This window comes from Armigeres subalbatus, chromosome 1 (assembly GCF_024139115.2).
Source record: "Armigeres subalbatus isolate Guangzhou_Male chromosome 1, GZ_Asu_2, whole genome shotgun sequence".
Taxonomy (NCBI): domain Eukaryota; kingdom Metazoa; phylum Arthropoda; class Insecta; order Diptera; family Culicidae; genus Armigeres; species Armigeres subalbatus.
The window spans coordinates 83,431,898-83,445,204 of record NC_085139.1 but is presented as its reverse complement, the minus strand read 5'-3'; the positions used below and the strand labels follow the sequence as shown (position 1 = coordinate 83,445,204).

At 47.4% G+C, this 13,307-nt stretch overlaps 1 protein-coding gene across 1 annotated transcript in view; it reads right to left on the bottom strand.

The window, feature by feature from the left end:
- Nucleotides 1-3,017: 3,017 nt before the first annotated feature.
- LOC134216519 (uncharacterized) overlaps nt 3,018-13,307 on the bottom strand; it is a 43,734-nt gene continuing 33,444 nt past the window's right edge. Inside the window, exon 4 of the mRNA XM_062695412.1 lies at nt 3,018-3,789. Within this exon, the coding sequence (XP_062551396.1) occupies nt 3,580-3,789 (210 nt within the window). The 3' untranslated portion in view covers nt 3,018-3,579. The remainder of the gene's footprint in view (nt 3,790-13,307) is intronic.

The window sequence follows — 13,307 nt, the reverse complement described above, 5'->3', positions numbered from 1 at the left end:
GCATTCCGAGATCAGTGGTTGGCAGGAGCTTAGTGTTAGAAAATGTAAACAAAGAACGAGAATAAGAAAACGAAGAGCTGCGTAGAGTATTGTTGATGATTTTATTTCTGATTTTGATGCATGAATGGTGTTCTAGAGCCTGGAAAACTCTATGCATAACTGCATTCCGAGATCAGTGGTTGATTGGTGTCCAGCGTTAGAAAATGTAAACAAATAATGAGAACAAGGAAGCAAAGAGCTGCGTAGAGTATTGTTGATGATTTTTTTTTCTCTGATTTTGATGCAAGATTGATGTTCTAGAGCCTGAAAATATCTATCCATGACTGCATATCGAGATCAGTGGTTGATTGGTGTTCAGCGTTAGAAAATGTAAACAAATAGCGAGAATAGGAAAGCGAAGAACTACGTAGAGTATTGTTGATGATTTTTTTTTCTGGTTTTGATGCAAGATTGATGTTCTAGAGCCTGGAAAACTCTATCCATGACTGCATTCCGAGATCAGTGGTTGGCAGGAGCTTAGTGTTAGAAAATGTAAACAAAGAACGAGAATAAGAAAACGAAGAGCTGCGTAGAGTATTGTTGATGATTTTATTTCTGATTTTGATGCATGAATGGTGTTCTAGAGCCTGGAAAACTCTATGCATAACTGCATTCCGAGATCAGTGGTTGATTGGTGTCCAGCGTTAGAAAATGTAAACAAATAATGAGAACAAGGAAGCAAAGAGCTGCGTAGAGTATTGTTGATGATTTTTTTTTCTCTGATTTTGATGCAAGATTGATGTTCTAGAGCCTGAAAATATCTATCCATGACTGCATATCGAGATCAGTGGTTGATTGGTGTTCAGCGTTAGAAAATGTAAACAAATAGCGAGAATAGGAAAGCGAAGAACTACGTAGAGTATTGTTGATGATTTTTTTTTTCTGGTTTTGATGCAAGATTGATGTTCTAGAGCCTGGAAAACTCTACCCATGACTGCATTCCGAGATCAGTGGTTGGTTGGAGCTCAGTGTTAGAAAATGTAAACAAATAATGAGAACAAGGAAGCAAAGAGCCGCGTAGAGTATTGTTGATGATTTTTTTCTGATTTTGATGCAAGATTGATGTTCTAGAGCCTGAAAAACTTTACATGACTGCATTTCGAGATCAGTGGATGATTGGTGTTAAGCGTTAGAAAATGTAAACAAATAAATAGAATAAGGAAGCAAATAGCTGCGTAGAGTATAGTTGACGATTTATTTCTGATTTTGATGCAAGATTGATGTTCTAGAGCCTGGAAAACTCTATCCATGACTGCATTCCGAGATCAGTGGTTGGTTGGAGCTCAGTGTCAGAAAATGTAAACAAATAATGGGAACAAGGAAGCAACGAGCTGCGTAGAGTATTGTTGATGATTTTTTTTCTTATTTTGATGCAAGATTGATGTTCTAGAGCCTGAAAAACTATGCTGACTGCATTCCGAGACCAGTGGTTGATTGGTGTTCAGCGTTATAAAATGTAAACAAATAATGAGAACAAGGAAGCAAATAGCTGCGTAGAGTATAGTTGACGATTTATTTCTGATTTTGATGCAAGATTGATGTTCTAGAGCCTGGAGAACTCTATCCTTGACTGCATTCCGAGATCAGTGGTTGGTTGGAGCTCAGTGTTAGGAAATGTAAACAAATAATGAGAACAAGGAAGCAACGAGGTTGATGATTTTTTTCTGATTTTGATGCATGAATGATGTTCTAAAGCCTGGAAAACTCCATCCATGACTGCATTCCGAGATCAGTGGTTGGCTGGAGCTTAGTGTTAGAAAATGTAAACAAAGAACGAGAATAGGAAAGCGAAGAGCTGCGTAGAGTATTGTTGATGATTTTTTTCTGATTTTGATGCAAGATTGATGTTCTAGAGCCTGGAAAACTCTATCCATGACTGCATTTCGAGATCAGTGGTTGGCTGGAGCTTAGTGTTAGAAAATGTAAACAAAGAACGAGAATAGGAAACCGAAGAGCTGCGTGGAGTATTGTTGATGATATATTGCTGATTTTGATGCAAGATTGATGTTCTAGAGCCTGGAAAACTCTATCCATGACTGCATTCCAAGATCAGTGGTTGATTGGTGTTCAGCGTTAGAAAATGTAAACAAATAATGAGAACAAAGAAGCAAACAGCTGCGTAGAGTATTGTTGATGATTTTTTTTCTCTGATTTTGATGCAAGATTGATGTTCTAGAGCCTGGAAAACTCTATCCATGACTGCTTTTCGAGATCAGTAGTTGATTGGTGTTCAGCGTTGGAAAATGTAAACAAATAATGAGAACAAGGAAGTAGAGAGTTGCGTGGAGTATTGTTGATGGTTTTTTTCTGATTTTAATGCAAGATTGATGTTCTAGAGCCTGGAAAACTCTATCCATGACTGCATTCCGAGATCAGTGGTTGGCTGGAGCTTAGTGTTAGAAAATGTAAACAAAGAACGAGAATAGGAAAACGAAGAGCTGCGTAGAGTATTGTTGATGATTTTATTTCTGATTTTGATGCAAGATTGATGTTCTAGAGCCTGGAAAACTCTATCCATGACTGCATTCCGAGATCAGTGGTTGGTTGGAGCTCAGTGTTAGAAAATACAAACAAATAATGAGAATAAGAAAGCAAATAGTTGCGTAAAAAAGAAAATTGTTGATGATTCTTTTTTGATTTTGAGGCAAGATTGATGTTCTAGAGCCAGGAAAACTCTATCCATGGCTGCATTCCGAGATCAGTGGTTAGTTGGAGTTCAATGTTAGAAAATGTAAACAAAGAACGAGAATACGTAAGCAAAGAGTTGCGTAGAGTATTATTGATGATTTTTTTTTCTGATTTTGATGGCAGACAGAAGAATCTTGCTGAGATGATTTATTATACTTTATTTTAATTGGTTTTGAATCCCATGAGTGTGAAATATTGAAGAAGATATTACATGCTTCTTCAGTTGATCATAGACTTCCAAACCAATTGATTTCGGAGACGTTTAGACAATCAACTCAATAACGTCAAAATTTCCTTAGATTTTCCCGAATGATCGGAAAGATGCTTACGCTTCAGAATTTCATTTATTTCTATTGTGACAATGATGATACTCCTTAAACATTGCTGAGATACGATCGATTTACGTCAAATATATAATACATTGAACAAGATAAAATGTAAATTATTTGAAAATACGAAAAGAACAACCTGTTTCACTCTAATGAACTTAGATTAGCACGTAACGCACTTTGCATAGCTATTTGCATTGACTAACTGGAAAAGCGTAAGATAGTTTCCCCGGTTAATCAATCCCAACGATGGTGGCACAACTAAAGAGAGGTTTGTTTTCTATTTATTAATCTCTTCACGCAGCGATTGGTAGCAGTATTTTCAAGTTGTTGTGTCGTCGGATCGAGGTCCAGAGTCGCACATGTAATCTCTCTCCTAGTTCGTCCAGGTGATCAACTCTCGGCTCTAATGACTATCGACTACTATATTTTCTTCGCATTGGATGAGTGCAAAAGGTTGTTCATGCGGGTCATAAGTGCTTGTTGGATTTCTTGTAACTATGGCCGGACGCCGGAGGGGGCCTTACTCTTGCACGGTAAACGTGAGCTGCTTGCCGGTGCGGGATTCGAACCGGTTCGGGGGCTTGATGTCCAGTATGGCGCAGATGGCCAGTGCCAACCCGATGGCCATGAACGATGTCACGAACAAACCGGACCAGATTGGGACCGTGGTGAATCCGATGCAGTCCCAGGCGCTGCCAAACTTGGTGCTGCCTTCCAGCGCCGGTTGGACCTGCGGAGAAGTTAGATTTAAGTGAATCGAATTAATTACGTGCTCATAGAGGAACGGGTGATTGTTCATGTTCGGCAGTCTTTGACGGAAAGTACGACCATGAAGAGACAAAAAATTGCATAATTATTCTTTGTACAGACATTAATCAATAAATTGGTTCATTGTTCCACATTGACTGCAGGAACAAGCGGTCTGTAGCTCAATATAATCAGTGATCCCTGTTATGTGAACTATTTATTGTTGATTAACGATGACAACAAAAATTAAGAGATGATAAATTAGCTACTATAGATTTGAATTTCTTCCGCGATAGCGTTATAAAACTGTTCGTAACCGGATGATTGATTTCTCATGTAAACTGATTTTAGTCATCTCCGGATTTACAGCTCTTCTCCAACTAATTGAAGATGGAAAACAAATGCAGAAAAGGAGGTGATTGTTCAAGAAATTAAGGCAGGACCGGAGATGTACTACGCATTTCAGTTGTTTTCGATTCAACGGAAGCACGATCCAAAAAAAAAACCATCGTGACTGGTTAAGACACTGTCGTAAAGTTGGCAGGAAAATCAGGCCAAGTTTCAGTTGGAATGTAGAGTCATAGAAGAAGAAGAATACAAAACGCCGAATGAAATTTTAAAACATGATGGGAACAAAATGTTGAATACTGTGTATATGAATATGAGGGTCTACGGTCGGAATGGAGGAGAGACATATAGAGGCATTTTTTTCAAAAACCTCAGTTGCTTTGTTGCAAGAGGATTTGTAGCATCCTTCTACATTTCTCATTGGACTTGTTTTAAGCAGCTCAGAGAACTCCTTTTGTAAAGTTCGGAAGCCTCCTTTCAAGAGGCCCGGAAGCCTACTTTCAAAAGGCCCGGAAGCCTCCTTTCAAGAGGCCCGGAAGCCTACTTTCAAAAGGCCCGGAAGCCTCCTTTCAAGAGGCCCGGAAGCCTCCTTTCAAGAGGCTCGGAAGCCTCCTTTCAAGAGGCTCGGAAGCCTCCTTTCAAGAGGCCCGGAAGCCTCCTTTCAAGAGGCCCGGAAGCCTCCTTTCAAGAGGCCCGGAAGCCTCCTTTCAAGAGGCCCGGAAGCCTCCTTTCAAGAGGCCCGGAAGCCTCCTTTCAAGAGGCCATAAGGCTCCTTTCAAGAGGCCCGGAAGCCTCCTTTCAAGAGGCCCGGCAGCCTCCTTTCAAGAGGCCCAGAAGCCTCCTTTCAAGAGGCCCGGAAGCCTCCTTTCAAGAGGCCAGAAGCCTACTTTCCAGAGGCCCGGAAGACTTCTTTTAAGGGGCTCGGAAGCCTCCCTTCAAGAGGCCCAGTAACCTCCTTTCAAGAGGCCCGGAAGCCTCCTTTGAAGAGGCCAGGAAGCCTCCTTTCAAGAGGCCAGGAAGCCTCCTTTCAAGAGGGCCAGGAAGCCTCCTTTCACGAGGCCAGGAAGCCTCCTCTCAAGAGGCCCGGAAGCCTCCTTTCAAGAGTCCATGAAGCCTCATTTCAAGAGGTCCGGTAGCCTCCTTTCAAGAGGCCCGAAGCCCCCTTCCAAGAGGCCCGGAAGCCTCCTTTCAAGAGGCCCGGAAGCCTCCTTTCAAGAGGCCCGGAAGCCTCCTTTCAAGAGGCCCGGAAGCCCTCCTTTCAAGAGGCCCGAAGCCTCCTTTCAAGAGGCCAGGAAGCCTCCTTTCAAGAGGCCCGGAAGCCTCCTTTCAAGAGGCCCGGAACCCTCCTTTCAAGAGGCCAGGAAGCCTCCTTTCAAGAGGCCCGGAAGCCTCCTTTCAAGAGGCTCGGAAGCCTCCTTTCAAGAGGCCCGGAAGCCTCTTTTCAAGAGGCCCGGAAGCCTCCTTTCAAGAGGCCAGAAGCCTCCTTTCAAGAGGCCCGAAGCCTCCTTTCAAGAGGCCCGGAAGCCTCCTTTCAAGAGGCCAGAAGCCTCCTTTCAAGAGGCCCGGAAGCCTCCTTTCAAGAGGCCAGGAAGCCTCCTTTCAAGAGGCCAGAAGCCTCCTTTCAAGAGGCCCGGAAGCCTCCTTTCAAGAGGCCAGGAAGCCTCCTTTCAAGAGGCCCAGAAGCCTCCTTTCAAGAGGCCCGGAAGCCTCCTTTCAAGAGGCCAGAAGCCTCCTTTCAAGAGGCCCGGAAGCCTCCTTTCAAGAGGCCCGGAAGCCTCCTTTCAAGAGGCCAGGAAGCCTCCTTTCAAGAGGCCCGGAAGCCTCCTTTCAAGAGGCCAGGAAGCCTCCTTTCAAGAGGCCAGAAGGCCTCCTTTCAAGAGGCCCGGAAGCCTCCTTTCAAGAGGCCCGAAGCCTCCTTTCAAGAGGCCCGGAAGCCTCCTTTCAAGAGGCCCGGAAGCCTCCTTTCAAGAGGCCAGAAGCCTCCTTTCAAGAGGCCCGGAAGCCTCCTTTCAAGAGGCCTGGAAGCCTCCTTTCAAGAGGCCCGGAAGCCTCCTTTCAAGAGGCCCGAAGCCTCCTTTCAAGAGGCCAGAAGCCTCCTTTCAAGAGGCCCGAAGCCTCCTTTCAAGAGGCCCGGAAGCCTCCTTTCAAGAGGCCAGGAAGCCTCCTTTCAAGAGGCCAGGCCTCCTTTCAAGAGGCCCTGAAGCCTCCTTTCAAGAGGCCTGAAGCCTCCTTTCAAGAGGCCCTGAAGCCTCCTTTCAAGAGGCCAGGAAGCCTCCTTTCAAGAGGCCCGGAAGCCTCCTTTCAAGAGGCCAGCAAGCCTCATTTCAAGAGGCCCGGAAGCCTCCTTTCAAGAGGCCAGCAAGCCTCCTTTCAAGAGGCCCGGAAGCCTCCTTTCAAGAGGCCCGGAAGCCTCCTTTCAAGAGGCCCGGAAGCCTCCTTTCAAGAGGCCCGGAAGCCTCCTTTCAAGAGGCCCGGAAGCCTCCTTTCAAGAGGCCCGGAAGCCTCCTTTCAAGAGGCCCGGAAGCCTCCTTTCAAGAGGCCCGGAACCCTCCTTTCAAGAGGCCCTGAAGCCTCCATTCAAGAGGCCCGGAAGCCTCCTTTCAAGAGGCTCGAAAGCCTACTTTCAAGAGGTCCGGAAGCCTTCCTTCAAGAGGCCCGGAAGCCTCCTATCAAGAGGCCCGGAAGCCTCCTATCAAGAGGCCCGGAAGCCTCCTTTCAAGAGGCCCGGAAGCCTCCTTTCAAGAGGCCCGGAAGCCTCCTTTCAAGAGGCCCGGAAGTCTCCTTTCAAGAGGCCCGGAAGTCTCCTTTCAAGAGGCCCGGAAGCCTCCTTTCAAGAGGCCCGGAAGCCTCCTTTCAAGAGGCCCGGAAGCCTCCTTTCAAGAGGCCCGGAAGCCTCCTTTCAAGAGGCCAGGAAGCCTCCTTTCAAGAGGCCAGGAAGCCTCCTTTCAAGAGGCCAGGAAGCCTCCTTTCAAGAGGCTCGGAAGCCTCCTTTCAAGAGGCCCGGAAGCCTCCTTTCAAGAGGCCAGGAAGCCTCCTTTCAAGAGGCCAGGAAGCCTCCTTTCAAGAGGCCAGCAGCCTCCTTCCAAGAGGACCGAATGCCTCCTTTCAAGAGGCCCGGAAGCCTCCTTTCAAGAGGCCCGGAAGCCTCCTTTCAAGAGGCCCGGAAGCCTCCTTTCAAGAGGCCCGGAAGCCTCCTTTCAAGAGGCCCGGAAGCCTCCTTTCAAGAGGCCCGGAAGCCTCCTTTCAATAGGCCAGGAAGCCTCCTTTCAAGAGGCCCGGAAGCCTCCTTTCTAGAGGCCAAGAAGCCTCCTTTCTAGAGGCCCAGAAGCCTCCTTTCAAGAGGCCAGGAAGCCTCCTTTCAAGAGGCCAGGAAGCCTCCTTTCAAGAGGCCAGGAAGCCTCCTTTCAAGAGGCCCGGAAGCCTCCTTTCAAGAGGCCAGGAAGCCTCCTTTCAAGAGGCCAGGAAGCCTCCTTTCAAGAGGCCAGGAAGCCTCCTTTCAAGAGGCCAGGAAGCCTCCTTTCAAGAGGCCAGGAAGCCTCCTTTCAAGAGGCCAGGAAGCCTCCTTTCAAGAGGCCCGGAAGCCTCCTTTCAAGAGGCCCGGAAGCCTCCTTTCAAGAGGCCAGGAAGCCTCCTTTCAAGAGGCCGGGAAGCCTCCTTTCAAGAGGCCAGGAAGCCTCCTTTCAAGAGGCCAGGAAGCCTCCTTTCAAGAGGCCCGGAAGCCTCCTTTCAAGAGGCCCGGAAGCCTCCTTTCAAGAGGCCCGGAAGCCTCCTTTCAAGAGGCCCGGAAGCCTCCTTTCAAGAGGCCAGGAAGCCTCCTTTCAAGAGGCCAGGAAGCCTCCTTTCAAGAGGCCAGGAAGCCTCCTTTCAAGAGGCCAGGAAGCCTCCTTTCAAGAGGCCAGGAAGCCTCCTTTCAAGAGGCCAGGAAGCCTCCTTTCAAGAGGCCCGGAAGCCTCCTTTCAAGAGGCCAGGAAGCCTACTTTCAAGAGGCCAGGAAGCCTCCTTTCAATCAAGAGGCCAGGAGGCCTCCTTTCAAGAGGCCAGGAAGGCCTCCTTTCAAGAGGCCAGGAGGCCTCCTTTCAAGAGGCCAGGAGGCCTCCTTTCAAGAGGCCAGGAGCCTCCTTTCAAGAGGCCAGGAAGCCTCCTTTCAAGAGGCCAGGAAACCTCCTTTCAAGAGGCCCAGGCCTCCTTTCAAGAGGCCCGGAAGCCTCCTTTCAAGAGGCCAGAAGCCTCCTTTCAAAAGGCCAGGAAGCCTCCTTTCAAGAGGCCAGGCAGCCTCCTTTCAAGAGGCCAGGAAGCCTCCTTTCAAGAGGCCAGGAAGCCTCCTTTCAAGAGGCCCGGAAGCATCCTTTCAAGAGGCCAGGAAGCCTCCTTTCAAGAGGCCCGGAAGCCTCCTTTCAAGAGGCCCGGAAGCCTCCTATCGAGACGGCGGCCACCCAGCTCTCCACTCGTCCCCTAGCCGCCGTTCATGCGGCCCGGAAGCCTCCTTTCAAGAGGCCCGGAAGCCTCCTTTCAAGAGGCTCGGAAGCCTCCTTTCAAGAGGCCCGGAAGCCTCCTTTCAAGAGGCCAGAAGCCTCCTTTCAAGAGGCCAGGAAGCCTCCTTTCAAGAGGCCCGGAAGCCTCCTTTCAAGAGGCCCGGAAGCCTCCTTTCAAGAGGCCAGGAAGCCTCCTTTCAAGAGGCCAGAAGCCTCCTTTCAAGAGGCCAGGAAGCCTCCTTTCAAGAGGCCCGGAAGCCTCCTTTCAAGAGGCCCAGAAGCCTCCTTTCAAGAGGCTCAGAAGCCTCCTTTCAAGAGGCTCAGAAGCCTCCTTTCAAGAGGCTCGAAGCCTCCTTTCAAGAGGCTCAGAAGCCTCCTTTCAAGAGGCTCAGGAAGCCTCCTTTCAAGAGGCTCAGAGCCTCCTTTCAAGAGGCTCAGGCCTCCTTTCAAGAGGCTCAGAGCCTCCTTTCAAGAGGCTCAGAAGCCTCCTTTCAAGAGGCTCAGGAAGCCTCCTTTCAAGAAGGCTCAGAAGCCTCCTTTCAAGAGGCTCAGAAGCCTCCTTTCAAGAGGCTCAGGAAGCCTCCTTTCAAGAGGCTCAGGAAGCCTCCTTTCAAGAGGCTCAGAAGCCTCCTTTCAAGAGCTCAGAAGCCTCCTTTCAAGAGCTCAGAAGCCTCCTTTCAAGAGGCTCAGAAGCCTCCTTTCAAGAGGCTCAGAAGCCTCCTTTCAAGAGGCTCAGGAAGCCTCCTTTCAAGAGGCTCAGAAGCCTCCTTTCAAGAGGCTCAGAAGCCTCCTTTCAAGAGGCTGGAAGCCTCCTTTCAAGAGGCTCAAGCCTCCTTTCAAGAGGCTCAGAAGCCTCCTTTCAAGAGGCTCAGAGCCTCCTTTCAAGAGGCTCAGAAGCCTCCTTTCAAGAGGCTCAGAAGCCTCCTTTCAAGAGGCCTGGAAGCCTCCTTTCAAGAGGCTCAAGCCTCCTTTCAAGAGGCTCAGAAGCCTCCTTTCAAGAGGCTCAAGCCTCCTTTCAAGAGGCTCGGAAGCCTCCTTTCAAGAGGCTCAAGCCTCCTTTCAAGAGGCTCAGAAGCCTCCTTTCAAGAGGCTCGGAAGCCTCCTTTCAAGAGGCTCTGGAAGCCTCCTTTCAAGAGGCTCAGAGCCTCCTTTCAAGAGGCTCAGAAGCCTCCTTTCAAGAGGCTCAGGCCTCCTTTCAAGAGGCTCAGGAAGCCTCCTTTCAAGAGCTCAGAAGCCTCCTTTCAAGAGGCTCAGAAGCCTCCTTTCAAGAGGCTCAGAAGCCTCCTTTCAAGAGGCTCAGAAGCCTCCTTTCAAGAGGCTCAGAGCCTCCTTTCAAGAGGCTCGGAAGCCTCCTTTCAAGAGGCTCAGGAAGCCTCCTTTCAAGAGGCTCAGAGCCTCCTTTCAAGAGCTGGAAGCCTCCTTTCAAGAGGCTCAGAGCCTCCTTTCAAGAGGCTCAGGAAGCCTCCTTTCAAGAGGCTCAGAGCCTCCTTTCAAGAGGCTCAGAAGCCTCCTTTCAAGAGGCTCAGAAGCCTCCTTTCAAGAGGCTCAGAAGCCTCCTTTCAAGAGGCTCTGGAAGCCTCCTTTCAAGAGGCTCAGAGCCTCCCTTTCAAGAGGCTCAAGCCTCCTTTCAAGAGGCTCAAGCCTCCTTTCAAGAGGCTCAGAAGCCTTTCAAGAGCTCAGCCTTCAAGAGGCTCAAGCCTCCTTTCAAGAGGCCTGAGCCCCTTTCAAGAGGCTCAGAAGCCTCCTTTCAAGAGGCTCAGGAAGCCTCCTTTCAAGAGGCTCAGAGCCTCCTTTCAAGAGGCTCGGAAGCCTCCTTTCAAGAGGCTCGGAAGCCTCCTTTCAAGAGCACCGGAAGCCTCCTCTCAAGAGGCTCGGGAGCCTCCTTTCAAGCTGCTCGGAGGCCCCCTTTCAAGAGGCTCGGAAGCCTCCTTTCAAGAGGCTCAGAGCCTCCTTTCAAGAGGCTCAGGAAGCCTCCTTTCAAGAGGCCTCAGAAGCCTCCTTTCAAGAGCTCAGGAAGCCTCCTTTCAAGAGGCTCAGAAGCCTCCTTTCAAGAGGCCTGGAAGCCTCCTTCAAGAGGCCTGGAAGCCTCCTTTCAAGAGGCTCCGGAAGCCTCCTTTCAAGAGGCTCAGAAGCCTCCTTTCAAGAGGCTCAGAAGCCTCCTTTCAAGAGGCCTGGAAGCCTCCTTTCAAGAGGCTCAGAAGCCTCCTTTCAAGAGGCTCAGAAGCCTCCTTTCAAGAGGCTCAGAAGCCTCCTTTCAAGAGGCTCAGAAGCCTCCTTTCAAGAGGCCTCAAGCCTCCTTTCAAGAGGCTCCAGAAGCCTCCTTTCAAGAGGCCTCAGAAGCCTCCTTTCAAGAGGCCTCAGAAGCCTCCTTTCAAGAGGCCTGGAAGCCTCCTTTCAAGAGGCTCAGAAGCATCCTTTCAAGAGGCTCAGAGCCTCCTTTCAAGAGGCTCAGAAGCCTCCTTTCAAGAGGCTTGGAAGCCTCCTTTCAAGAGGCTCGGAAGCCTCCTTTCAAGAGGCTCAAGCCTCCTTTCAAGCCTCCTTTCAAGAGGCTCGGAAGCCTCCTTTCAAGAGGCTCGGAAGCCTCCTTTCAAGAGGCTCGGAAGCCTCCTTTCAAGAGGCTCGGAAGCCTCCTTTCAAGAGGCTCGGAAGCCTCCTTTCAAGAGGCTTGGAAGCCTCCTTTCAAGAGGCTCGGAAGCCTCCTTTCAAAAGGCTCGGAAGCCTCCTTTCAAGAGGCTCGGAAGCCTCCTTTCAAGAGGCTTGGAAGCCTCCTACCAAAAGGCTTTTTTTTTCGTGTCATTAATAATTAAGATTTTCGGATCGAAACGTTAACAATGGTTCTATCAATATTTTTAAGATACTGAAAACCGAAATACCATTACCAACACGAATCCAGTTGAAATCCTTTTCTCAATGTTTCTGGAGAATTTCTTTATCGGAACCAGGGTTGTAAATATTCGGCAGCACTGGATGAATGTGATGTTTTTATATTTCATTTTTTTATTTTCTTCCCGCTTTGAAATCAACCTCACATTCCCGGAGAGGCAGAAAAGTAAACAACAGAACTCACATCACCCACTGCGCCACGAAGATGAAATTTACCACAGCAAAATGTACACATTCACCCAGCAAATTGAAAAAAAATCACCACGCGTTTAAATGGGCCACTCACAGTCATACGGTAAGGCGCGAACTAAGCAGCATGTCAGAGCGACTTGTGAGTGGCTGAATGCGAAATTGAATAGTCGGTGTTGGAAATGATTTTTCGGCTGCACCCAGTCGCACTCACCACGGCGGCGAGGAAGGCGACTGCAGATTATACTGAGATCCATGTTTTTCACTGCATTGACTGTGAAATATTTCTACCCTGATCGGAACTACTGGATAGTTCTTTCTTCAAGAATTCCTTATCTAAGAAATTGGAAGATTTCCTCAGGAGTACTGAGGAATGAATGAATATCTGAATGATAAAATCCGCATTATTTCTGGAAACATGTTCATCAAGCACTTCCACAGTTTATACTAACTGCGAGGTTTGTATGCCTTTTCACATTTTTGTTTGCCTTCATATGTCATAAGACTTACTCGATCATGCTGAGCTGCTAAGAGAAGTTAAAAAAAAATCTAACACCGTAATATGAGTCGATCACAGTCGCCAAGGTATGGAAGGCACAATGCATGATTTTTCTGAGTATCTTTACTAGCAATTACAACAAAAAGACTTCCTCCTGGTCGAATTATTGATGTAATTCATGAAGAACTTCTATGAGGAATTTCTGGAGGATTTTTTTAAAGAAAATTGTAAAGAAATTCTTTAATAAATTCTCGGAAAAACATGATTGAACTTCTCGTGGATGTCATGAAAAAGTTCCTGGAAAAAATATCAGGATTTATCGAACAAGATCATGGAGGGGCTCTTGGAGAAATTCCTGGAGGAGTTCTGCAGAGTTCCTGAAACGATTCTCCAAAAACTTCCCAAGAAGTTCTGAATTTCCCGAGATTTTCGATATTCTCCAGAACTTAAACAATAATTCTTCAGAATTCCTAGAATTCAGGAATTCTTTGCAAGTCTCGAAGGAATTTTCAAAATTTATACAGAATGTCTGGAAAATCCAATGGGATTTCCTATAGTGTTTAAAAAGATAATCAAAAATTAAAATTGTCTAGACGATCATTTGAAAGAAATAAAATAAAGGGTTCATAGAGTCACCGTAAAAATGAATATTAATTAAAACAAACAACAAATGATATCGTTACTTGAAAACACTATTTAAAAACACTTTCTCGTCACGTTACACAGTGGAGATTGACTGCAAACTTTATATCAGTTAGGTGATTACATAATAAGGAAATAACATTGAAACCGGCGTAGTTAGAAAATAGCACTCAAGCCGTCACCTCACCGGTTCAAAGTTTATCGGGACACAGTTCAATTCCTGACATGGTCTGCGAAAAACCCGGACAACAGAGATCAGAATGGATCTCATGGTGCATCTTAAGAAAAGCAGGCACATTTTCTGCAGTCTCCAACAAATGGAATCCATGACATGGTGCTTTCTGTCAAGTATTCATAAAAAAATCGTTTTCGTAGAAAGTATACGATAACAAAACTTGTGATGAAACATCCGTGTTGTATTTTAAAAACTTGTAATAGCCAATGTAATAGACGTAATTGTAATAGACA